This window comes from Felis catus, chromosome A1 (genome assembly GCF_018350175.1).
Source record: "Felis catus isolate Fca126 chromosome A1, F.catus_Fca126_mat1.0, whole genome shotgun sequence".
Taxonomy (NCBI): Eukaryota; Metazoa; Chordata; class Mammalia; order Carnivora; family Felidae; genus Felis; species Felis catus.
In genome coordinates this window covers 115220701-115246909 of record NC_058368.1, presented here as the reverse complement: position 1 = coordinate 115246909, position 26209 = coordinate 115220701, and the positions used below count along the sequence as shown (strand labels likewise).

General features: G+C 43.3%; 1 protein-coding gene across 3 annotated transcripts in view; it reads left to right on the top strand.

The window, feature by feature from the left end:
* Positions 1 to 26209, top strand: part of SIL1 (SIL1 nucleotide exchange factor) — a 284915-nt gene that overhangs the window by 99476 nt on the left and 159230 nt on the right. For 2 of the 3 annotated variants that reach the window (XM_045059704.1, XM_006927639.5), the window contains one exon: positions 20275 to 20390. The exons of the other annotated variant lie outside the window; for it this stretch is intronic. In XM_045059704.1, the coding sequence (XP_044915639.1) occupies positions 20316 to 20390 (75 nt within the window). In that variant the 5' untranslated portion in view covers positions 20275 to 20315. The remainder of the gene's footprint in view (positions 1 to 20274; positions 20391 to 26209) is intronic. 3 annotated transcript variants of the gene reach the window in all.

The window sequence follows — 26209 nt, the reverse complement described above, 5'->3', positions numbered from 1 at the left end:
AGCAGCTTGCAGTGCCTCAGCCACTGCATATACCTCTGCTCTGAGCTCTCAACAAATTGAAAATTTTTATGACAATGTCAAGTAATGGGATAAGTTTTGAAAAGTAGGAGTGAGAAATAAAGACCTCTTTGCCTTTTTTCCCTGCAAGGGAATTTGAAAAATGTAGAAATTTTAAGTCGTATGTGAAATATCCTTGGGGTTTCCTTTCCTTTCCTTTTGAAAGTTTTTATATTAACCAAAAATCTGGTTGAGATGCTTGTGGGAAGATAATTCCTTTTGGCTGGAGCTTAAGCTCCACGTTGTGAGCTTTTTAATTGTCTTTCATCGGAGGTGGGTTGGGACCCAACTGTGCAGTCGCCAGAGCTCATCACAGCCCTGTTGCTGGGCGAATTATCTCTGTGAATCTGTGTGTTTTCCCCTTGTACCTACCTGATGAAAGCCAAATTAAATCAATTTTTAATCAAGGAGATGAATGACGGTTTTTCCTCGGAAAAGAAACCACAAGGCCCCAAAGTACTGGATACAATAAAAAGTGAAGTTTTTATTTGCGTATGTGCCATTAGGCATGGCTTTAATGTCAGGAAAACAGGAGATACTGTTAAAATAGTATTCAGAAATAAGCCGTCCCAGGGAGATGAAGGAAAGTGCTTTTCTCCCTGCCTCCTTTGTCTTTCATAGGTTATGCATGCCTGTGTGTTCCTAGCATCTTGCGCAGGTTACAGAGTATATGATGGGTGCTCGGAGACAGAATGAACGGTTGGTTTTGAGCAGGTCCTTCTTTCATGCTGCCCCTTTCCTATAGCTCCTTAGCCTGCTATTTGTTCATTTTGTCATCCATTTGTTCATTCATTCAACATACATTTTTCCTTCCTGACTGATGTGAGGGCCATTGGTAGGGAATGCAGTGAAGGGAAGTTACCATTGAGTTGAGGCTCCAGAGGCATGGCCAGATAGAGCTCTTTTTATTTAATACATGTTTTGTCCTTGATTTTGGGAAATTGATTTCTGGGCTACTATGGGCACCCACATCATCCTCCAGAAAATTACTGACTTCCACTTGCTTGCTTTGGCAGAAGGAAATGGCTTCTCTTCTGCTGAGGGAGGGTGGCAGAGGGAGTAGGAATTAAGACTCTTCAGTTCACTGGCTCAGTTCCCATAGGAAGTCTCCCATGTGCCTTGAGGGGTGGAGTTGTGGGGAGCCAAGCTTGCCTCCCCTGGGATTTGATTCCCATAATTATGTGTCTGACTTTGGGCTCTGGGCTCCTGAGGTGTTGGTATCTCCCGAGGACTTAGGCGAGGCACCAAACCCTCTCTGCAGCCCAAGTTCCAGCTTGTTACTGTGATTGACTAGGCTCCCTGAGTGGGACTCTTCATCCGAGGAAGAAAGTGGCTTTTATTGAGAGCCTTTCAGAGGAACTCAGGAGACTGGATTTTGGGTGCTCCAGAAACCCAGGGCTGAGCGAATAAGAGATTCAGTAAAGCTGTGTGCCTTCTGCTTCCTCATGGTGCTACTCAGGTTCATTCTGGCTTCTTTGAAAGCCTGCTTGGCTTGCCCTCACCTGAGAGGTGGGGGTGGCTATGGCAATTTGGGCAGGTGAGCAAGAAGGGAAATAGTAGATAAAGTTGACAGTGGTTGGTGATGGAAGCGCAGTGGACATAGGGAGAAGGAGAGGGAGGGAGTGTTGGGGGAAGAGCTTGAGCTTAGCTGTGAACTTGGAGTATAAAACATTGGAGAGAAGAGTAAAGCAGGCATAGCCTTCAGAGAGAGGTAGCACAAACACTGTGCCTAGATTCTCAAGCCACTTTCCTGTTCAAGTTATCTACTGGGGTTTTAGGCCACTGTGGGGAGTAATACAGCCCAAATCCAGATTCTGTTGACTGGCTCTTTCTATTAATAGATGCTGAGAATTTGCAAGAGCTAACAAACCACTGAACTGCAAGGCAAAGGAATGAGTTCATAAGCAGAGTTCATAAACAATGGCGACCCTCTTATCTTATTTTAGCAGGCATGTAGCAGGCCTCCTTTTCTCCTTTCTAATCTCCCTTTCACTGTGGGCAGTTCTTCAGATTCCAGGGGTTTGCTAAGACACTGCGGTGAGCTGTGTCTTTGAAACTCATCTGACCTGTCTGGCAAAGAGAGTTCCTGGAGTCTTGATGCCACTTACCATGCCTCCAGGTCTTCAAAAAGCACTCCTGCCTCTGCTTGGGATGCCTTTTTCATCACCTGTGTTTGGATGATTCCTTTTACTCTTTTAATCTTTAAAGCTCACCTCTTCCAGGAAGTCTTCTCTGACCCTTATCTCTTGATGATGGTATCTGTTCTCCCCTGCTTCAGACTCCTCCAACCATGTCTGTCGGAGTCTTTGAATGCAGTGCTTATTATAATGACTGATGGACTCCTCCATGTCCATTGCCCATCTCAAAGCTCCTGGAGGACAGGACCCCTATTTTACTTAGTCTTTGTATCTCTAGCACTTGGATCACGTTTGTGTTGCAGTAGATCTCAATACACATGTGTTGAAGGGTGAGTAATCTGCCAGTTGGATGTGTTGGGGTGGTGGCAACTGCATATATGTTTCCTAGTAGGCAGTAAGGGCTCCTTCATCTTTTCATAGTGCACAAAATTTTGCTCTTTTCGTAGCTTTCCTATATGGAAGAGTGAAGAAGGTCTTTGTAAAAATATTTTTCTGGATTGGTGTGGCTGTTAACTGCTCATCTGAGGTCGAAATGGCTTTGGCGTGGGTGTGAAACTGCAGGTAGTAAGTGAGCAGCATGTCTGGGCTGCGTGGGCTTCGTGCTTTTCTGTTTTTCTGGATGCTCTTCACATTTTTTTGAGCTATAACCCAAACATCTGGCTTCTCTGAACCCGGAGCTTGTACCTAGTTGTTATGGGAGTGATTGCCTTTCAGGGTAAGAGTTGGTAATATTAACCAAGCTTCTTCCACAGTGTTGTCTCTTGGCACTACCAGGGGCTGCAGTGGCTGTTTTAAGGAGAGCTGCCACAAGAGGAATTTCTGGCCAGTGAGAGACAGGATGGAATCATTGGAAAGAATTGCCTCCTACTCTGTGGCAAGGCAGACCCATCAAGCTAAATGGAAGATGTAGGGAAGGTACTGAGTGACAGAGACAAAAAACTTAAGGCCAACCAGGAAGTGTGAGGTGGTAGTTTTGTAAGGAAACTAGGAAGAATTAGGGCCTCTGCTGTAAGGGGCAAGAGAAGGCTATTTGGCATTTTGTATGCCTTTGATACTCTTAAAATGATCTCTTCCTATCAGTGGAATTGGGTTCAGACCATCTGCTGCCCAAAATGTGAGCTTCAAATGCTTACTGATCCTTGACCATATGTGCTCTGCCTAGAGGCCTATTGTGAGACCGATTGTTTTTAGGATGTGTTTACCTGGGCAGGTGGCTAGCATGTCACCCCCTTTCAAGAAGTCTGGTACTATGATAAGGGTAGCTGGCAAGTTGTCCCCATGGAGCCTACTGTGGCAGGAGAGACTTCCTGGGGTCCCGTTGGCCTCCCCATCACAAGCTCATTCACTGGAACCTAGAGTCCCTTTGTAGGCTCTAGACTAGGATGCTGCTGTTGGCTGAGTGTACCCCTGTCAGTTGCAGGCTGATGACTCCTGGCAGGCTGGGATTTGGTTGGTGGCATCTTGCAGAGCCCCCTGACCCTACCTGCTGTCACAAATCCTGTTGTATCCCCTTTGTACACATGCTTGAATGTCTTGTGATACACCACTCTTAAGAAGAGCAGATACCAGATGGGAGAAGTGTCTCTCTCGGGTTTATGTATGTGTATAGACCTATATTTTTAAATACACTAAAAAATAAATTGTGGCCTGGTTTGGCAGTTTTCCATGCTCAGAATGTGTTTGTTATGTTCTTGATCCCTTATGGAGACCAGCGGAGCTATGAAAAGAATCCACCTCATTAGGAGATTCTAGAAGGAAACTGGGCTCTCTGGGTACTTCCTCAGGGTAAGGGCTCCTCCTCTTTTACAGACTGCCAAGGCCAGGGCGTGGGAACTGTTCCCCCAGACAGTGTGCTCTGTGCCAGTGTCCAAAGATTTTAAGCAATTTCATTAAGTAACTAATAGACTGGGGGATATTTAAAGTGTGATTTTGTTGACATTAAACACAGTTATTTAACTATCAGTTAATTAGTGCTTTTTAATATTGCTTCTTGAACTCAAGTTTGGTTACTGTAGTTGATGTAGATACTTGACAAACCCAAGTTCAGTGTGGAGGCGTGGGGCACAGTTGAGCACGGACTTGGAGGAGGAGAGGAAGAGAGAACACATCATTTACAGCTGCTGAAATAATTCAGCTGTTTTCCTTGCTGATTGCTCTCCTCCTCTGTGCTGCTGATGCAGTGAATTGTTAATGGGATGGGCTCTTGCTGTTCCAATCAGGGTTGGGATGAGGCCATTTTGATGGGAATAAACTCAGAGATTGGGAGGAACATTTTTAAGTTTGAATCTAAAGCCACATTCCCAATCAATCCCAGCACAGGATCTAACCTTTGGGGTGTGCTTTGATATGAGGGCTGCATCTGCTTTAGTGAAAGCAGCGACTCAGCTTTGGAATGCTGTTGATTGGGTAATGAGGGAAAGTGGGGAGATACGAATTTAGGGCTGGGGTTCAGCTTAGAGGGTACAGACAAACTGAGTTGCCCACAAAAAAGATAGCTCTATGGAGGGCTGGTGAGCCCTTGGAAGGATTCCCTGCTTGAAAAATCTGCTTTGTACTTGCACCTGGGTGGATGTCAATATTCTGGATTAAGGTGTTGATGTACTCACCTGTACATTACCTCCACCTACTCTTTCATTACATAGTTATTTATCAGCGCTCCTTTTATTGAGTTCTTGCTGTGGCCTTGACCTTGCACTAGCTAGGGATGGAGCAGTAGATGAGGAATGAGTTTTGCCTTCAGGGAGTTCATATTTAAAGTATAGATTGGTGGATATTAGGACAGCAGCATGGAGAATTATGGGAGTACATGGAGGACCAACAAAATATGGCAAATGAAACCCAGCAGGATATGAACACTGATCATCTAAGTTGGGCTTATCCCAGGAATGCAAGGGTGGTTTCACATTAGAATATCTTCACATAAAATTTGCTATATTACTAGGTTAAAGGGGAAAAAATTTTTTTTGTGATCATCTTATAGATGTAAAAAACACACATAAAATTTAACATCCATTTGTGATAAAAACAGCTGTGTAGAAATAAAAGGGGACTTCTTTACCTTGACAAAAAGAATACCTATCAGAAAAACTAAAGAAAACATCATTTTTGCTGCTTAAATTTTTAGAAGAGACAACAGTGTAATGAATGTACTCATGTGCCCATTGTCCAGTTTCAGCGGTTGCCAACTTGTGGACAATCTTAAATTCTTTTTTAATGTGGTAAAATAGGTATAGCGTGAAATTTGCCATTTTAACCATTTATTTTTATTTTAGAGAGAGAGAGTGCAAATGGGGGAGAGGGGCAGAGGGCAAACAAGAGAGAATCATGACCTGAGCTGAAATCCAGAGTCAGACGCTCAACTGACTGAGCCACCAAGGCACCCCATTTTAATCATTTTTAAGTGTATTATTCAGCGGCATTAATTACATTCAGAGTATTGTACAGTCATCACCACTATATACTAAAACTTTTTTATCACCCCAGACAGAAGCTCTGAACCCATTAAGAAATACCTTCCCATTACCTCCCCTGTACCCCCAGCCGTGGTGACCTCTAATCTACTCTCATCTCTGAATTTGCCTATTGTAGATACTTCATGTAAGTGGAATTAGACAATCTTTGTCCTTTTGTGTCTGGCTTATTTCACTTGGCATAATATTTTTAAGGTTCATCCATATTATAACCTGCATCAGAACTTCATTCCATTTTACAACTGAATAATCCAATGTATATATATGCCACATTTGAAACCTCTATTAAAGGCCACCTGGGTGGCTCAGTTGATTAAGTATCTGACTTTGGCTCAGGTCATGATCTTATGGTTCCTGAGTTCGAGCCCTGCGTTGGGCTTTGCTGACAACTTGGAGCCTGGAGCCTGCTTTGGGTTCTGTGTCTCCCTTTCTCTCTGCCCCTTCACTGCTCACACTCTGTTTCTTTCTCTCTCAAAAATAAATACACATTAAAAATAAATATCCATTAAAAAATCCATCCATCTCTTGATAGATACTTAGGTTGTTTCCACCTTTTGGCAACATTGACATGCAAGTATCTTTTTGAGTCCCTGTTTTCAGATATTTGGGTGTATACCTAGGAGTGGAATTGCTGGGTCATATAATTCAATGTGTAGCTTTTTGAAAAACTACCAGAGTTTTCCAGAGTAGCTGTACCATTTTACATTCCCACTGGCAGTATACCATATTTCCAAATCTTTGCCAGCAGTTGTTTTCCCTTAAAAATTTTTTTTTTAAATTGTAGGCATCCTAATAGGTGTCAGATGGTAGTTCATTGTAGCTTTGATTTGCATTTCAGTAACCACAGCTGGTAATGAGCATCATTTCATGACCTTATTGATCATTTGCATATCTTCTTTGGAGATACCTTTTTTGTTAATCTCCTTTGCTGGTTTTTAAACTGGGGTGCTTATCTTTATGTTGTTGAGTTGTTTACATATTGTGAAAATTAAACCTTTATCAATATGTGATTTTTCCTGTTTGGTGGGTTTTCTTTTCATTCTCTTGCTAGTGTTATTTGAGGCCCCAAAATTTTGATGGAATCAAAATTGTGATGGATTCTAATTTATCAATTTTTTCTTTTATTGCCTGTGGTTTTAGTATCCTATTTAAGAATTTATGGCCCAATCATAAAATTTTTGCCCTTATGTTTTCGTGTAAGAATTTTATAGTTGCACTGTTAAATTTAGGTCTTCCATCCATTTTTAGTCAATGGCACCCTTGTTAAAAATCACTTGACTGTAGATGGGAGAGTATGTGCTTACCTTTTGTCGATACCATACTGTTTTGATTATATTAGCTTTGTGGTAAAGTTTTGAAATCAGGATGTGTGAATCCTCCAACTTGGTTCCTTTTTTTAAAGATTGCCTATGAATCTTAGAGTGAGTTTTTCCATCTCCTTGAAAAACACTGTTGAGATTTTGACAGAGATTGCATTGAATCTATAGACTGCTTTGGATAGTACTGTCATCTTGACAGTATTAAGTGTTCCAATCCACCCAGAAAGTTTTTCCATTTATTTAGGTTGTCTTTGATTTCTTTTAGCAATGTTTTGTAATTTTCAGTGTACAAATTTTTTCCTTTGGCTAAAGACCTTCCTCCTTAGTTAAATTTATTCCTGGATACTTTTTTTTTTTTAATTCTATTTTAAATGGAATTATTTTCTTAATTTCCCTTTTGGGTTGTTTGTTGCTAGTATAAGAAACACAACTGATCTTTGAGGATTGATGTTGTACCTGCAGCTTTGCTGATTTTATTAGCTTTAACAGTTTGTTTGTTTGTTTGTTTGTTTTGTAGATTCTCCAGGGTTTTCGACATCTAAGTTCATGTCATTCGTATATAGAGATGGTTTTGTTTCTTCCTTTCCAGTATGGTATCTTTTATTCCTTTTTCTTGCCTATAGCTCTGGCTAGATATTCTAGTATTAATGTTGAATATAAATGATACAAGCAGGCATCCTTGTATTGTTCCTGATCTTGGGGGAAAAACTTGTAACCTTTCACCATTGATGTTAGCTGTGGGTTCTTCTTATATGACTCTCCTCATATATGCCCTTTATTATGTTAAAGTTCTGTTCTTAGTTTATTAAGTGTTTTTAGAATGGAAGGATGTTGGATTTTGTCAAATGCTTTTTGGGTATCAATTGAGATGATTTTTTTCCGCTTTATTTTATCAATATCTGTTAACTGGATTAATTTTCATGTGTTGTACCACCCTTGCACCTCTGGGATAAATAACACTTGATCATGTTACACAGTCCTTTTAATATGCTGCTGAATTTGGTTTGCTAGTGTTCTTTTGAAGATTTTTGCAGATATATTTATATGGGATATTCGTCTGTAGTTTTCTTATAGTGTCCTTGTCTTGCTTTGGTGTTCGGATAATTTTGGAGTCAAAGAATGAGTTAGGCAGTGCTCCCGTTTCTTCTATTTTTTGAAACATTTGGAAGGATTGGTATACTGCTACGTTTCTTAACAGTCACTTGGCTGGCCAGGAGGCCCTGGGCTGTGTGGCATGATGGTACCTATTTGGAACTCTGGTCTTGAAGCTGGGCCAGGTCATCTTTTCCATACTCTTTTGTCTCAGCACCTCCATCTTGGCCACCTGTCTAGGGAACCATTCATACTGATGATGCACACTGGCAGGTGACCTGGTAAACAAGGTCTACTTGTTAAGTTGGACTCTAGGATTGCAGCTTTGCCCTTGTACTCTCTCTTTGGGCTGATGGATGGTTCATCTGTTCTTGGGCTTGCCAAACAGGAACAAGGCTTCTGAGCCATCTCAAGGACCATATCAAGTCAGCAGACAAGGGAGAATATTATGTTGAGAATAATACTTCTTTTAAATGTTTTCTCATATAGCTAACATTTCAGGAAGAAAGACTCCATTGAACATAATTTCCCATAATTCTAACTTCATAGCTGATCATAGAGATGGTCACACTTTTTTTTCAGAGTAGTAATTCCTATGTGTGTGCTATTATGTTCTGCTTCTGCTCAAAAATATGTATCTGTGTTCATGTTAGCATCACTATCCATAGTTCACCTATTTAAACATTTTTTTCACCTGTTTTAATGACAACACTGTTTTCCATTGTGCTAGTCCAGATGACCCCTTTTGAGATTGTTGATTTGTTCAATCAGCAGATGTTTTTGAGTGCCAGGCACAATGCTGGGTGGTGAGGATACAGCAGTGGGTTAAGTGGACAATTGTCCCTACCCTTATGGAGCTCCCAGTCTGGTGGGTTCTAGTTGTTACAGGCCTGTGAAATGGAATTCCATTGACCATGTTACAGCCTTGGAGAGGATGACAAGGTTGTGTAGTCCCTAGCCCTGGCTCCTATCGCTGCGTTCTAAAAAGCAAGCAAGGCCTTGGCAGGACAGTGGCAGTTCTGCTTGTTAACTGGGCTCTCAGTGAAGCCCAGGATGGGGAGCCCTGGGACCATGGCAGAGTTGACGCTGAAATGGGACTGCTGCAGCAGGGAAGACTGCTGTTTCCTAGGCAATACTCTGCTTAATATTTTTAGTGCGTGGTCACGGCAGAACTAAATGTGGTTTCTGATCCCAAATTGGTAATAAATGTAGACATATTTAGAGTCAGAAACAATGCATTTAAAATCCTCTGCTCCTTAATGGTCCTGCCAAGTGCTGAGTTTAGGTTTCTTTGTTTCTTGGCTACCTACCCAGCCTCCCACCATCTCTTGGAGAAGGCGCCCGGATTTTCTTTGGGTGTTAGGTGGGATTGTGAAAGCCGTGAGTTATGGCTCCCTGAGCTGTGTTGAGAGGCATCAGATTTTTGTGTTTCTGCCCACATATGTAAATGTGTACATTTAAAAATTCATCCTCCTTTCAAGTTTTTAAGAATCTGGGATTATAAATAGTCTTGGACTCTCAGGCGTGTTAAAAATAAAATATGATGTTTCAGTTGCTGATTTACCTGGAAGACATAGTCAGTGCCAATGTGATAGTAACGAGTTCTGTGTTTGGTGACCTGTCCTTATGGTGCGCTCATTGTTTCTGTAAGTTAATGCTATTTTCTTGGGGCTCCTGATTTAGTTTAAGGAGGAACCTAATTGTTGCTCATTTCATCCGTTAAAAGTTGTAATTTGTGTCTCAAGTTGCCTAGAGCGGTATTTATTTTCTCATGGTATATTTCTTAAGTTGGCTTTCTTTTTGATAATTGTGCTGTCTCAAATTCTGTTGTGGAAAGCCATGTTATCCACTAATTGTGAACGGGACGTTAGCTCCCTTGAGGGCAGCAGTGGTATCTTTTGTATGTTCTGTTCTCAAGTATGGTGCTCAGGGGACTGAGGCTGATGGTAAAATATCTTTGTGTGGTATCTGTTTCTAGAGTGTGAATGCTGGATGCTTGTAATCCAAAGTGCCAGAGTGCCTAGCACAGAATAAGGGTTGGTGTTCTTAGTGATTTGCACATAGTCCATTTGGAGCTATGGACTGGAAGTCATATCTTCCTTCCTATCATAGTTTCACTAAGAGGCTCTGACCTCCTCTGGAACCTTGGAGACAGCAGGAAAAGATGAACTCTGAATTCTGCCCCAGCCCCAGGTTGTGTGTGGATGAATGTGTGAAAGTCCTTGGTATTCTTTGGAAGCAGGCTATCGAGAGAAAGCCCGTTGTGCCTACTATCAGGAGATCCATTCATTATTTTAAAGGAGAGGGAAGAAGGAGGCCCTGGTCCCTTATTCCCTGGATGCCAGCTGACCCTGTCTAGAGTGATCCACAAAATCTAGGTCTCTTGAATTTGTCCTGGCTATTCCTGCCTTCCCTGTTCCCCTCTTAGAGGTATTGGAGTTTGAAGACAGGCCTGAGACACCAGGAAGCTGGATTCTGAAGTGGCCATTCTCAGTCACCTCTTCACTGGGCACTGATGCAGAGCCAGCCAGCATTGCTGAGGTTTGAGTGGAAATGCCTCTGTAGCCACCTAGAGTGTAGTGCAGGTGTGTAGGCAGGCCTGTGGCTCAGGGAAACTGGGTTCCAAGGAAAGACTTGATTGTCAGAGCACAAGACAATTCTATAAGGGAATGAAGCCCTTACTGCTTTTGTTTATCCTGTCCTTTATTCAAAATTTTCTCTCACAGTAGTTGTTAATGAGAGCTACAACCTTCTTGAGTCCTCACTTTGTTCAGGTACTGTACTATATGCTTCATAACATCTCACTTAACACCAAGAACCATCCTGAAAAGTAAAGTAGTTACTATCAAGTCCATTTGTAGATGAAGGAATGGAAACCTGGAGAGGTTAAGCAGCTTGCCTAGAGTCCCACAACTAGGTGAGGTGACCTGGCTTGACATTCGGAGCCCACATTCTTTTCATTACACTGGAGTGGAGATGGAGTAGAGTACACCTTCTAGTAACCTTGGCTGTTATCAGACATAGGCTGGTCACTTTAAGGACATTAGGCAGGATCAGAGAACAAGTAGAAGAAGTAGGTCTCCTTGCCCACTCTCTGTTGGGAGCTTGTAATCTAGGGCAGAAGGGGAAGTAAACTGACTGGGTCTGGGGTATTTCTCTAATTCACCTTGTCACTTACTGGTGTGCTTAGGAAAACCACATTCACCTTTTTGGCTTCATTTTCTTTTGCCATGTAGAGGTAATCCTGTCCTAAATGTTTTTGGGATGGGGAGTGGGGATGTCAGGATCACAGACTATTTGGAAATAAGCTTGGATATCATCTTGGCCAATATAGTTACTCATCCCCTCTGCTTCATTCTCACCAGACAGTTGGGTATATATGAGGGGAGTGTTTGGGGGTTGGAGAAGAAAGATACTTTCACTTCTTGTATAGCTGAGAAGTCTGCATGATGGGAGGTTAAGAGGTGAAGACACACAGGATGCCAGGAACCTGGCTGCAGTCTTAGTCAAGGATGTTCTTCTTCTTGAATATCTGTGCCTCCTGTGTGAGCTGGGCTGTGCCAAGGACATTCACCAATCAAAAACATATGTGTGTGTATGTGTGTGTGTGTGTGTAGTGTAAAAACTTGGGACATGGTAGAGGTGGGTCTCTCCACAAGAGGGCCCCAATAGGCTCATTTAAAAAATTTTCTCCTGACACAGAATGTGTGCCTTTGTATCCATTCACACTGTTGAAGAATAAGTAAAATGAGTCCAGTTTCTGTGGCTGATTCATAGATCACTGGAAAGGCAGCGTGGTCTATGGAAAGAGGATGGGTTCTGGGCCAGATTGGCTTTGAATCCTGACTACCACTCTGGCTGCATGAACTTGGGCAAAATACTTAACCTCTCTGAATTTCAGTCCCCTCCTGGGCAGAATGAGAACCTTGTCAAATGGTTGTTGCGAAGAGTAAATGAGCTTAGAACTTTGCTTGGAGCATAGCAAGTACTCTATAAATGTTGACTATAATTGCTCTTAGACAAAATTTATTTTCCTGTGGGTGGTCCAGATACTGATTTGAATCCTAGGGGATTTGGTGTCATTGGGGTATTTCTCTCCATCCTGTATTACAAAGTGCAAGAACTAAAACTTCTGAGCAGTTTGGGGCATGGGAGAGCTCAGAGAATGTGGAGTTGTGTCTGGTGGGAGTTTGTTCTTAAAGACTTTGCCTCCCTGCTCCCTCCTTCTGCTGGTGTGACTGTGCCTGTCTCTGTCCTGAAGACATGTGTGTTGGAGGGGGTAGCTCTACACATTCATAGAAAACCATTGTATGGCATTAGAGGATCCATCTTTAGGACCTGACCACTGGAGCCAATTCTTTGTCTTCATCAAGAGACTCAAGTGATAATATTGAAAAAATTGGATTTAGAGAAGTGGCCCCAAATCTCCAAACTTCAATGGACCCACTCAAGCTTTCAAAGCAGTCTACCTTTGTGCCTCTATTTCTTGTCTCATGTACCCTCTTTTGAAGGGCCCTCTGGTGGCCTTATTGCCAAACCCAGTGGATCTTCTCATCCACATTCTTTTTTATTTTTAAAATTTTTTTTGCAGGGGCGCCTGGGTGGCTCAGTCGGTTAAGCGTCCGACTTCGGCTCAGGTCATGATCTCGCGGTCCGTGAGTTCAAGCCCCGCGTCGGGCTCTGTGCTGACAGCTCAGAGCCTGGAGCCTGTTTCAGATTCTGTGTCTCCCTCTCTCTCTGACTCTCCCCTGTTCATGCTCTCTCTCTGTCTCAAAAATAAATAAATGTTAAAAAAAATAAAATTAAAGAATAAAAAAAAATAAAATAAAATTTTTTTTGCAGCAGGGGCAGGAAAGACAGAGAATCTCAAGCAGGCTTTATGCATAATGTGGAGCCTGATGTGGGGTTCGATCCCACAACCCTGGGATCATGATCTGAGCCAAAATCCAGAGACAGACGATCAACCTGCTAAGCCACTCAGGTGCCCCTCTCATCCTTACTCTGACTGATCTCTTGACATCATTGCCTGGAACTTGATTTTCTCAGGATTCTCTCCTCTGTTGACCTTTGTGATTCTGCACCATTGTCCTCGTTCCTTGTTTGATTGCCTTGCTTGCTTTTTTCTTTTCCTATATTCTAGCCATGACTTAAAGATTATTCTTGCTCTTTCTTTCTCTCTGGGTTTCTCCCTAAGACAGGGAGTCTATTCTTGTTGCTTTGCTTATTGCCTCTGTGCTGATGGCACCAACATTCTTACCCTGCCCTAACCTTCTCTGCTTCTTTGTATTCAATAGGTGTGAAGTTACCAGAGACTTCGTGGATCCACTGAAAAGCTCCATGCCAGAAGGCATTGAACTGTGGTTATTAATGTAGCTATCAAGTGCCCTCACTGTTGTTTAGATCTTTAGCAGTCCAAATGGAGATTGGGTCTTAAAACGCTTTTCTAGCATTTAGTTTTTTGATAGCCTTGTTTGAGTAAGGATAGGTCTAGAGAGGGCTGACCTGGGCTCCCATTTGCTTTGTCCCTTTTGCTTTTGCTCTCTTTCTGCTTGTCTTTTGATTTCTTTTAGCTGGAGCCACTGTCTTTTGTCTCTGAGATTGCAGTTTTTTGCTAATATGCTTAGCCACCTTCTTAAAGATCTGTTTCCTTGCCTACTAAGGTAGGGATGGGAGTTGTTATGTCTCTCACCTTTTGGAGTGCAGAGTATCAAGAATGCCCCCTTCCTATTTCTTTCCATGTTGTCCTCCTCCCAGGGCTCTAGTCCACTGGGCTCATGGAATTCTTGGCTCTGTGTGCTCTCAGGTGGGGCCAGCACTGTCCTTATATTGCTACTGGAAAAGCCTCTCTTGGGCTCTCTTTTGAAGGCATGTGCATGAGTGGATTTTGGCTTTGTAGCTGTCTGTTCAGGCAGAGGCTTAGGTTTCTTGTGAACTTTCTACCTCCAACAGCCTCCTCTAGTTAATTTCCTTCTTGAGTCTGTTGAGAGCAGTCTGTATTTGCTCAGCCCTAGGCATGATCTCAATATTTGGGACAGATACTGTCCCCACTACACAAATGGTCAGTGGGTAAGGATGTTCCATGTCCAGCCTCCCAGCCAGTAATGGACTTAGTTATGGGATTAGAAGCCGCATTTCTTTTGTTGTTCATAGGCTCTTTGGATTTAATTGCTGTTTTCCTCCTGACTTGCTGTGTAGTTTATGGCTTAGGGGGAAAGAGACTGTTTGCCTGACTATTCCAAATTTATTTCTTTTGTCCTTTAAATTTTTCTTTAAAAATCCATTTCTTTTCCTAAGCGTTTGCACATTGTTTTCTCTTGTCAGGACTGTCCTTCCAGTGTCCTCTTTGCGTTGTTTCTTCAGCTTCGTATTTGCTCAGATTAGGCGGTGAGTTTGTTTGTGTAGAGGTGAGTGACCGTGTATGTGTATATGAGTTTGTGCAGCCCATAAATAGTAATGAATGTGTGTCTGTAGGAAGAGCTCATCCTCTAACCTTCAGTCTGTAAAGCAGAAGGTTGTTTTGACAGGTGTTCCTGCAGTTGGCAGTTCTACATGATGGTGGCCTGGCTCTCTGGACACAAGTATGCTGGGAAAAGCATTGAGTGCGCTGGGTCTGCCTTGGGGCTCAGCAGAAAACTGGCTTTCATCTCTCCTTTTTCAGCTGGGGGTGGGTGCTCTTCCAACATCTGTTTACTTCACCTCTTGGGCGAAGATAGCCAAAAAAAAAAAAAAAAAAAAAGGCTTTGGTCCTAAAGTTTGAGATATAGGGCCAGCTAAAGAATGTGTAGATTCTGTAAGCGGCAGAGGTCTGGAGAGTTGTACCAGGGTGCCTGGACTGGCTCTGGTTGCCTGTGTGTCCAAGGGCAGGTCATCATCCCTACTCTAATGGTAAGTAGGTGCCAGGTGCTTTGTTAAGCATTTTCCGTATTTTTATTTAATCCTCTCTAACACTCTTTGAGGTAGGAGCTCTTACTATGCCATTTTACAGATAAAGAAACTGAGGTCTGGTAAGTCGTATTCAAGATCACACAGCTAGGAATAGACAGAGCTAAGAAATGGCCTTCGATCATTCTGAATCTAAATTCATGTACTAGACTTTATATCCATGTTTTTATCTTTTTGCTTCAATTTCCTTCTTTTAAGATAGAAGTAGGAATTCTTGCCCTTTCACTTTTCTAGATTTGGAGAAACAAATACATGGACACAAACTGTAGGTTAAGAACGTGAGCATTCTATGAGGTGGAATTCAAAGTGCCCTCAGGCAGTTTGCTGACGTGACTCTGCCTGCCCAGGACACTTGTGACCTTTTCCTATTCTCACTCTTCTCTGGCCCTGAGACTGGAGAGCAGCCACTGTCCGTGGGGTCTGCCACCCATCTAAGAAGCTTTCAGAGATCCAGCTCTCCTACTTCTCCTTTGGCTTCTTGCCATCCTCATCACATTCTTTTGTTTTCCTGCCTTGAGAGAAGATAGAAGTTACGGGAGGAGTCTTTTTTACCCAGGGCCTAGTCCTCTCCCCCAGTCCTATCTGAATTGAGTAGAGGACCTGAGGCCCCAAGAGAGGCAAGGTCTAGAAAGTCGAAGGGCCTCCTCCTACCCATGCTGCAAGCATCTGCTCTGGGCTGCAATAAGCTGATAATACAGATTGCTGGAGCATCTACCCTCAATTTACATAAAGGTACAGCCTACAGATGGCCAGTTTTGATGGAAAAAAATGGACATTTCATTTTTAGTCCTTATTATCTTCTTGTCCCAAAGCCCAAGGATACTTAAGGAAAGAGTAACTGCTGAAACACTGAAATGTGTTTCCCTTTCCCAGACTGAATGATGGTGTTTGAAGTCAGAAGAAGACCGTAATGTGAAGACCTTGGTCTGTCTTCCAGTGAGAGCCAAGAATGACAGGAAGGTTTATTTTGCAGGGTGTACAGGGGCAGGTGATGAGGCAAATCCAGTGTTAGGGGTGGTAAGTAGGGTTTGGGAAGGGAACTAACATCAGCCCAAGTGTGCCAACTGTGCCTCAAAAGGATGCCATGACTTTGGCTTTACTTACGTTATTGTCTGAGGTTTTCTTTAGCTGCTGCTGCTGCCCAGATACTTGCTTGTGATGTGGGATGTCAGCTGTCCTGGTAAAACACAGCTGTGTGCCACCTCTCTTTAGTCTGTTTCCATACTCCCCCACCCTCACCTTCAGCCTAAAGCCCAGAGAAAACTGCGTATTTTCTACTTGTTACTTGTTGAGTAAGGACCAAGACCAGGTGACGTGGCTGCAGGCCAGACTGCTTAGCAGGACATAGGATACCATCACTGATGCTTGTGTGTGCCTGTATGTTGCAGAATTTGCACTTGCTCTTAGGGTACCCCTGCAAAGCCTGGGAAACTGTGACATATCTTTTTCCCAGCCTCACTCCTCCTGTCTCTCCTCAGGCACCTCCTCCCTGCAACATGTTCTGTCTCTTGGTGTTTCATGGAGAAATATATGGAGGCAGTAAATAGGTCAGGTGTGCAGTCCATGTGGAATTACTGGGGGGAGACGAAGGATCCATTTGTGAATCGATGTCTCATCCTTAGTATTGGCATAAAATGCTTTTGAGGGCATTAGTGTGTGTGCAGGAGATGGAGGCGGCTGGGAACCTTGTGGGAGCTGCCATTTCTCTCGCCACCTCCCCTGCCCCCTCCCCACGCATTCCCCTTCCCACTTCGGGGTGGGGGTGGGGTGGGGAAGCTGCTGTTTGTGTATCAGCTGCCCTCGACCTCTTTTTCTTCAGTCTCTTCTGGATTTCCTGCTCATTTGTCTTCTTTGCCCTTGACTAATTCATTCTCATTTATCTCTTCCTCCTCATCTTTTCCCCCAGCATCAATTCCAGTGTTTATCCCTGGCTGTGAGAAGGGAGTGTTGAAGTGTGTGTGTGTACATCCATGTACACTTGAACACTATTCATGCAGGGAAAGGAAATCTGTGACTTTGGGGATAATCTTTGTTTTTTCTTACGGTTTATTTCCTGATAATGCACCCTGCTTCCATTCTGTATTTTCCTTTTCCCCAAAGGCTGAGGATTAAGAAAGGTATGGGGCATTATAGGAAGCTCCAGGGCTGTCTTTTCTTGGGACCTATCTCCCTGGGCCTTTTCCAGCCCTTTCATTCCTGATGTGGAAGTCTCTGTTTGCTCCTTGTGCATGCTCACCAAGCCTGGCCACTGCCCCCTCCCCTGCCACGCACACTCCGGTATGGTCAGGCACCTGTCCAGAACCTAATGCTGTGTTGTGAACTCCCTCCCCGTCTTTCCGTATGATTGGTGCCCCAGGGAAACAGGTTGCTGGGGAAAGCTCATGTGGCACTCAGCCGCTCCATTTTATCGACGAAAAAAGAGGGGAGAAGCTGGCAGAAAGCAAAGGCTTTTGCTGCTGGGTGAGTGTAGCAGCTATTTTTAGTGCCCAAGCCTTTGCTTTTCCATTTGGCTATGCTTTTTTAGCACAGTGCCGGTCCAGCAGGGCTGTTTTCCTTTATGGTTCCAGATGTCCTTAGGGAAAGTTTCCGTCTGCCTCTGAGAAGGTGTGGGCTGGGCAAGTCGGTAATAACTTCTGACAGTGGGTTCAGGTAGGACTTTGGGTCCCACTGCAGTCATGTTAAAGGACCAATTTCTTGAGGTGGAGCACGTAGTGGGGCAGGAATAGGAAAGAGAAAAGGTAAGCACCATAATCTTCAGAGATATTCCCCTATAACTGATACAGTTAAGCTTTTTTTGAATACATGGCCTAATGAGATATATTAGGGCTGAGTGATCAACATTCAAACCTTTTATAAGGGCTTGAAGTAATGCTGACATGTTTTGACTTTTTCTTTTTTTTTCTTTTTCTTTCTTTTTTTTTTTTTTTGAGACAGAGAGAGACAGAGCATGAGCAGGGGAGGGGCAGAGAGAGAGGGAGACACAGAATCTGAAGCAGGCTCCAGGCTCTGAGCTGTCAGCACAGAGCCCGACGCGGGGCTCGAACTGAAGGAGTGTGAGATCATGACCTGAGCCGAAGTCGGACGCTTGACCGACTGAGCCACCCAGGCGCCCCTGTTCTGACTTTTTCTAAGGCTTCTTAAAATTTTTAGCTTGTTTTATTTCTCTTTCTGCCTTTCTTTCCTAGGTCATTTGCCAGTTTTTTTTTTTTTTTAAAGTACACGTGTTTCTCTTTAAGATTTCATTTAAATTCCCATTAGTTAACCTACAGTGTAATAATGAGTTTCAGGTATGCTATATAGTGGTTCAACAATTTGGATTAAGTTCTCTTGACTGCCTCTCTAGTTTACTGACCAAAATTGTTGTACCAAGAAACTCTTTACCCATTAAGTAGTAACTCCCCTGGTAATCTATAATCTACTTTCTGTCTCTGTGAGTTTGCTATTCAAGAAAATTCATTTAAATAGAATCATACAATATCTGTTCTTTTGTGTCTTGCTTATTTCACTTGGCATAATGTTTTCAAGGCTCATTCATGTTGAAGCATGTATCAGAATTGCATTCTGTTTATGGCTGAATAATATTCCATTGTATGTATACATAACACTTTAAAAATATCCATTGATCTGTTGATGGATATTGGGGTTGTTTCCACCTTTTGGCTATTGTGAATAATGCTGCTGGGAACATTTGCATGGAAGTATCTGTTTGAATCACTATTTTCAGAACTGTTGGGTAGAATAAATACCTAGGGGTAGAATTTCTGGATCTTAAGGTAATTCTGTGTTTTGCTTTTTGAGGAACTGCTAAACTGTGTCCCACAGCAGCTGTACCATTTTGCATTACCACCACTAATGTATGAGGTGTTCCAGTTTGTCTACATCCTTGCTAATATTTGTTATTTTCTTTTTAAAAAAATTATAGCTGTCATTGTTGTTTATGTATCTGGTTATTAAACCCTATCAGAGAGAGGCGATTTGCAAATATTTTCTCCCATTTTGTTGGCTGTCTTTTCAATCTCTTCATAAGGTCCTTTGAGGCACAAAAGTTTTCACATATTGATGGAGTTTAATTTAGTTATTTTTTTTTAAATCACCTGTTGTCTTGGTGTCATTTTTGAGACACTACTACCAAATATAAGGTTATGAAGATTTCCTCTATATTTTCTTGTAAAAGTTTAGCTTTTAAATTTAGGTCTTAGATACATTTTGAGTTAAGTTTTGTACATGACAAAAGGGTAGATTCCATCTCATTTTCTGCATGTGGCTATTCAGTTGTCCCAGAATAGTTTGTTGAAGAGACTATTTTTCCCCCATTGAATGGTATTGGCACCCTGTTGAAAATCATTTGAGTACACATGATTATTTCTGGGTCCTCAGTTCTATTCCAATGGTCTTTACATCTGTCCCTTATGCCAGTACCACACTGTTTTGATTACTATTGCTTTGTAATAAGTTTTGAATTCAGGAAGTATGAGTCTTCCAACTTGGTTCTTTTTTTTTCCTACATCTTTGGGTCTACTTTGGGTCCCTTGAAATTCCTTATGTATTTAAAGAAGGGTTTCTCCATTTTTGTAACAGCCTTGGTATTTTGATAGGGATTGCATTGAATCTGCATATTGCTTTGGGTAATATTGTCATCTTAACAATATTAAGTCTCTAATCCATGAACATGGGATATCCTTTTATCCTTTTGTTTTGATTTTAACAGCTACTAGGGCCTGTACTTCGGATAGTTGGGCCATTTGAAAAGTGATGTGTAAGACTTCATGGCTTGGGAATATGGAACTTTGCTGGTTGATGGGATACTGATGGCATCTGTTTTCAGATATAATAGTGAGCATGGTTTAGAAGTGAACGGTTATGATGACTTATGAGGATTTGGACCCATGTCTCTTGATACACAAATCAATTGATTAGCTTATTTCTCTCCTTATCATAGCCAATATCACCCTGTACAACCTGACAATAAGTTGATAGTGAGGAAGGAAGGGACCCCAACTGTTGTATCTCACGTGAGAGTCTTGCTTGGCTCTCTGCTTCCAACCAAGGCATATCTGGTCATGAGTGGCTGGACTCCTTATGGTAGCTGGAAGCTTCCTTTAGATCTTCTCCTGTGGTAGAAGGAAGACCTTTGATACATCTGTGCAGGAAATGTCTGATATCCATTGAACACATGACATCATTGGAATCACATTGCTGGGGGATCAGGCACCAGCTTCCTGTTTACCTTCTGTCTTCTTTGTTTACATTCCTCAGGTCTCTAACTGTGCCTCCCCCGGGGCCTGCCCCCTTCTAGGATGGCTCTTCTGGGAATGCTGCTCGGGCTGCTGATGGCTTCCTGCTTCACCTTCTGCCTCAGTCATCAGAACCCGGTAAATTTCTTAACACAAATAGAAGAATCCCTGTAGGCTCCAAGAAAGCCTCCATGCCACCAAGGCTTTTGTGGGAGTAGGGTGAGCTTTTATTTTTCTTACAGGAATGTGGTTAGCACTGGGTCAAGGAGTATGTGTACTCTCCTCCCCACCCCACCGAGTCCTCTGGCCTCTGTTTAAAGCTCATAGCATAGGGGCACCTGGGTGTCTCAGTCGGTTAAGTGTCCGACTCCTGGTTTTGGCTGAGATCATGATCCCCGTATCATTAGTTTGAGCTCTGGGTCTGGCTCTGTGCTCACAGTGTGGAGCCTGCTTGGGATTCTCTCTGTTCCCCTTTCTCTCTGCCCCTCACCCACTCTCATGCCCATGCACACTTTGTCTCAAAAGAAAGGAAGGAAGCTCATGGCATAGTTTCCCTTTGGAGAAAATAGGATGATGATATGGTAATACTGATAATGTTGATGAGGTTATCATGTACCAATTATTTTAGTAAGTGCTTTATATGTATTCTCATTTAATCCCTCCAAAACCCCTAAGAAGTGAACAACTACAGTTATTATCCCTCATTTTCAGAAGGAGACTGAGGCTCAGAGACATTAAGTAACTTGGCCAGAATCATTCAGCCAGTTTGTGGCAGAGTTGGGAAAATCAGGATTCTCCCCAGGAGCTGGTTGCCTGTGTGCTGAGCACTAAGTAAGACTCAGCTTCTTCCTCTACTCCTGTCTTCCTTGTGCTTTTTCCATCTGTCTCTGTCTCTCCATTCTCTTTTCCTCTGTCCTTTTTCTTCCTCTTCTTTTTAAGCCTCTCTTCATTAACCTAGACCTCACTGCTTAGGCTTTCTGTCACTGTCACAGGCAGGAGTAGAATGACCAAGAAAGCCCTGAGCTTGGCCTGGCTGCAGCATGCTAAGACTCCTGACCCCGTTTGCCTGGCTGGCCCCAGCAATAAGCTGCCCTTCACCAGCTCCCAGTGTCTCCTCTTTGCTTTCCCCTGAGAAGCCTTGACTGTCAGCTTTCTGACAGTTTCCCCTTCCCCTGGCCACCTTCTCAACCCCAGGGTCTCCTGCTAAATGTTGGGTAAGTGTTGAAGGCTTTGGAGCGGAGGGCCTTGAAGTGCAAATGACAATTGTGATGAATTTAATAGCAATCCAGCTCAGCTGAGGTTTACCTCTGGCTCATGGCAAGCTTCCACCTTCTCTCTGAAGTCATTTGTTTTTTCTCTGCCTTTCTGCTCACTTTGTGGAGCAGAAGAGGAAGTACAGTTAGGAGTCACGAATCCTTTTGAGCTTTTAATGTTCTCTAAGATCTTACTGGTGCTAGTTTTTTTTGGCCTTTTCCTCAAGGATAATGAGGGTGAGATTCCATTGGCCCCTGAGGGTGGGACTGGCCACAGCCTGAGTTAGGGGCTGTCTTTGTCATAGCCTAGACCAGAAAAGCACCCAAGTGTCTGGAGGGATCAGGGCTGTGTACTCCCCTCCCTCCCCGCCCCCGCTCAACCTGCAGCTCATGAGGATCCGGTGCTTCCCATGATGAGCTTTAGCAGATGCACAATTAACAAAAACGTGCTGATGAATTTGCTTAAGGACTGTGTGTTAGTAAGTCCCTTTTGGATAATAGTCCAACCAAATAGATGAGCTTTCAGAGCCATAATTATTCTGGCCCATTTATATTAGCTCTATTGAGTCTAGTCTCAGAAAAATGTTAATACTGACTTTCATCAACAGAAGCTACTTTTATCCTTATGTCTGTTCCTAAGCTGTATCCATTTGTCATAATCTTTCATCATGTGCTGAGCACAAGTAGGAGTTGAAGCATCTTTTCTCTCATACCGTAAAAATTGCTGCCCTGTTGGCATTTAAAATCCAAATTATTCAGTCAGCCACCTTCACAACAGTGAAAATGGGTGGTGGGGTAGCTGGGGGTGTTTATGATCCTTTATTCAGAGCCTTGAGTCCAGGCAAGAGGTCCTGGTGGCCTGGAATTGTCCTCTCCAAAGGCGTTTGTACAGGTTAATGGCTACCCAGGAAAGATTGTATGTATCAGGGTACGATCTTCTGCTGTGATACCTCCCTGAGATGCCACAACTTAGGAGCAGTGTGGATGCTGAAGGGATGGGGTTGTGTAGTATACTGGCCTTCAAAAAGTAGTGAGTATGAAGGAGGTAGTGGAATCCAGTGGAAGGAGCACAGACCATTGGTAAGTGGCACCCCCTACTTTGGCAATTTGGCCATTTCTGAGCTTTGTTTTCTCATCCGTAAAATAGGGTTGATACTTCCCTCTTAAGATTTTAATGTAGATTATGCGTGATTTGTATGTATATATAAAAATATATATGAAGCACCTAGCTTTGGGACTGGCAGAGTATGGTCAATAAATGTCAGCTGTTATTTTCAGTAAAAGGGTGTCTGCTTTTATGGTTTAATATAGGGCTTTGTTAGTCAGGGTCCTAGCCCAAAATACTGCCATGGCAGTCTGTCTCTGTCACATGCGTCTGTCAGCTTACCATTAGAGAGATTCATTCATTCCCCTGGATCTTGAAGGCTTTGGTCTTTAAGAATCTCTTACTCAGATACAAGTGCAAGGAAGTGAGACATGGTAAGCTGTTGTCAGCTAACACCTTAGCTGGATTTCTCGCCAGTCAGTTGAGAGGAGATTGGTATTTGGAGTGATGGTGGCAGGGAAAAGAGTGCTGAGGTTTCAGTATGGAAGGGAGCCCTGAGAAGCCAGCTGAGAGGGCACCAGAACATGGGGGGTTTACTTGTTGACCAAGGGCTGGCTGGCTTCTCTCACCCCTTGGTCTTTATCTGCTGTTGACAACCCTTCCCGGGCAGAGAGAGGCTAGTCTTGCTTGTCCTTTCTCTGGGACTGTGGTTTGTTACTTGGACCGTGAAAGCCTTCCCTTTCCCCTGAGGGGGTGAGGGTGGTGGGGGTGTGTGCTGGTAGATGTGCTAAGGTGATCTCAGTGTGCCCTTCCCCCCCCTGCCCCTTCATTCCCTCAGTATGCAGGGCATAGCCATTAGGACACATAACTAAGAACAGAAACACAGAAGTGAGTCAAAATTCATGCATGGGCTTTGGAGACAGGCAGGCCTGGACTTAAATTTTTGTCTGCTTTTCTCAGCAGTGTGATTTTTGCTCAGGCCCGATACCTGTCCTCATCTATAAAATGGGAATAAAATTTGTGCTCCACAGATGAAACTTGGGTGAGTTGTGAGGCATGGAAGGCACTTTAGCCCAGAGCTGCAAATGGTAGTTGCTGTTACCATTACAGTCTCATCCCCATGATGCTGCTTTTCCTCAAAACCTTTCCTGGAATGCCCCTTTTGAACTGACTCCCTCAGTGCTTGTCAGAAGTGATTTGGGCAAACAGTGCCAAGTTGCTCAGAGTTAGATTTGGTGAATAGGGTGAGCTGATCACAGGAGCACCAATTTTTTATCACCCCTACTAAAAACAGATTTGTACTATAAAATAATGGCAGATTGTGTGTATCTGTGTATGTGTGTGTGTCGCTTAAAATCTGGTTCAAAGGTGACACCAACCGGAAGGTCAAAAAACATTTTCAGCAGTGGTGGGATTACTGTGAAAGTATTTAGCCTCCCTAGAGCCTGAGGCATGCGGCTCAGTGGTTCATCGGTCTCCATCTTGAATCTATTAATGTTGAAAGAAATGTGGAAAAAGAGAATGAACACTCCCCCAGCCTAGTGTTTGAAGGGTTTTCTGCCATGTTTTCATCATTCCCATTCCTATTGCCTCTTACTGCTTCTCTTAGTGACAAGGATTTGGTTGCTTGCTTACAGCTATACCTGCCAGCAGTTACCTGACTAATAGACTAAAGCAAGAGTTGCAATTTAAAGCTTAGAGAGGTTTAGTTTGGCCGTCTTAGTGTTCTAAAATACAAAAATTGTATGTAAAAATCATCTGTTTTTCTGTTTTCTCTTTTTCATGGCAGTGGTGGACCAGCTGAGTAGCAGCTGCGTTCCTTAGTCAAGGCAGGAGGGCTCCAGTTTTCACAGCCCCCCAACAACCTGTTGTTTTACTGCTGGCCCTACCTGGCCCCTGGAGGCATTTGACCCCCATACTTCTGAGGTAAATTCTATTTATATTCTCCTAGTCCCATTGTCTAGTGTGTGGTGCTTATGGCAGAGGCTGGCCAGCATGGCTCGGCCCTGGATTACATGGGTTTTGAGTATTTGTAGACAAGGTATTCTTTGTTCTGCAATGTGGGGCTAGTGCCTGGGTTCTAGTAGACGTGGCTACTTTGGGCTTTCCTCAGTCCAAGGCCTCCAGAAGACATACCTGCCTGTGGGACAGGGTCGTTTCTTCATTCCTTTGTTCTTGGATTACAAACTTAGTCCTTTGCTGGGCATTGGGGTACATTGGTGAAAGAGACTCACATAGAGCCTGCTCTTAGGAAATCTGGCTTTAGGTCAGTGTCTCCTGCCACTCTGTCTTTCCTTTAGTTTCCCAAGCATGTCTACTCTTCTCCTAGCTTTCTTTTGAGCTCAGATCTGTGCAAGCTTCAAGTGGAAGGTAGGAGGCATTTGACAGCCAGGCTGCACAGGTGAGACCACAACCAAAACCTGACCTGCCTGAATAATGTCACAGTGTGTAGTCACTGTTGGATGTCATAGTACAGACTCATCCAACCTGGAACCTGTGATGGTCTTTACATGTAGTAAGAGTAATCGCTACCATGTATCTGGGGTCTAGTGGTTTACAAGATAGTTCCTCATCTAATGTATGAGTTAGATGTCATTAGTATTTCTGCTTTACAAACATGGAAATAGGCTTAGAAAATTAAGTAACTTTCTGGGAGTCACAATAAACTGGGATTCAAACTTCAGGTTATCTGATGTGGAGCTTAAGTTCTTAAGTACTATTGCTGTAGTCTTGGCCTCTCATTACTTGGGATATGATTTGAGGGCCTCTTCTTGTCCAAGATCTCTTCCTTACTGGTCCTTAACAAGATTTGAAATCCTGTCATCTGAATTTCATGCCTTTATTTCTTGTTAAAATGTTAAAAACCCTTGGAGGGGCATTACATTGTTATCATGAATACTTGAACACCTTGCCCTTCCCTCTGACAGCTAATTAAAGATCAGACCCTGAGGGACAAGATAGGTGGGGATGCATATCTGGAGCTGGGGTGTTGCTTGCAAGAGATGCATTACTGCCTCTCATGCAAGGTTAGGATTATTGGGAAGCCAAAATGAGATGTGTGTCAAGTTCCTTGAACAGGTTTGAGTTCATAGGAAGTCACGAAATGTGCTCACTGTTAATAGGGGAAGACTTGGGAGGTGGGAAGGTTGAAATAACCTCCCGGTGTACTAGTGTGGGTTCCTTCTTGCTATGCCAGAGCTCTAGAACCCTCTGGTTCTATTTTCCAGAGGTCTTACTGCTTTTATGCAAGAAAGGTTTAAAAATTGGACACGAAGAATTGGAGGCCGGGAAGGAGCAAAATGAATAATACTTTGTATTTATCTTGCATCTCTGTCTCCTGAGCTCACGATGCTCCACAGACACCATCTCATTAATCCTCCATGCTCTCCAGGGGGTGGAAGGAAACAGGTTTTAGGAAGAGGTTTTCAGCTGTGGCTTCTTCCTCCCTCAGCCCGACCAAACTCCCAGCTTCCCACGTGCAGCCATTTCACCATGGATTGTTATGTCCCAAGTGGTCATTTATGCCCTGTAGGCACCCTGGGGAATTGCCAGGCTCTTATTGTGTCCTGCTGGACTGCATAGGAATCAGTTGGGCCTCAGCTGGCATCTTTTGTATGTCTGGGGTGGCTATTTGAGGATTTATTCTCCCATTGATACGT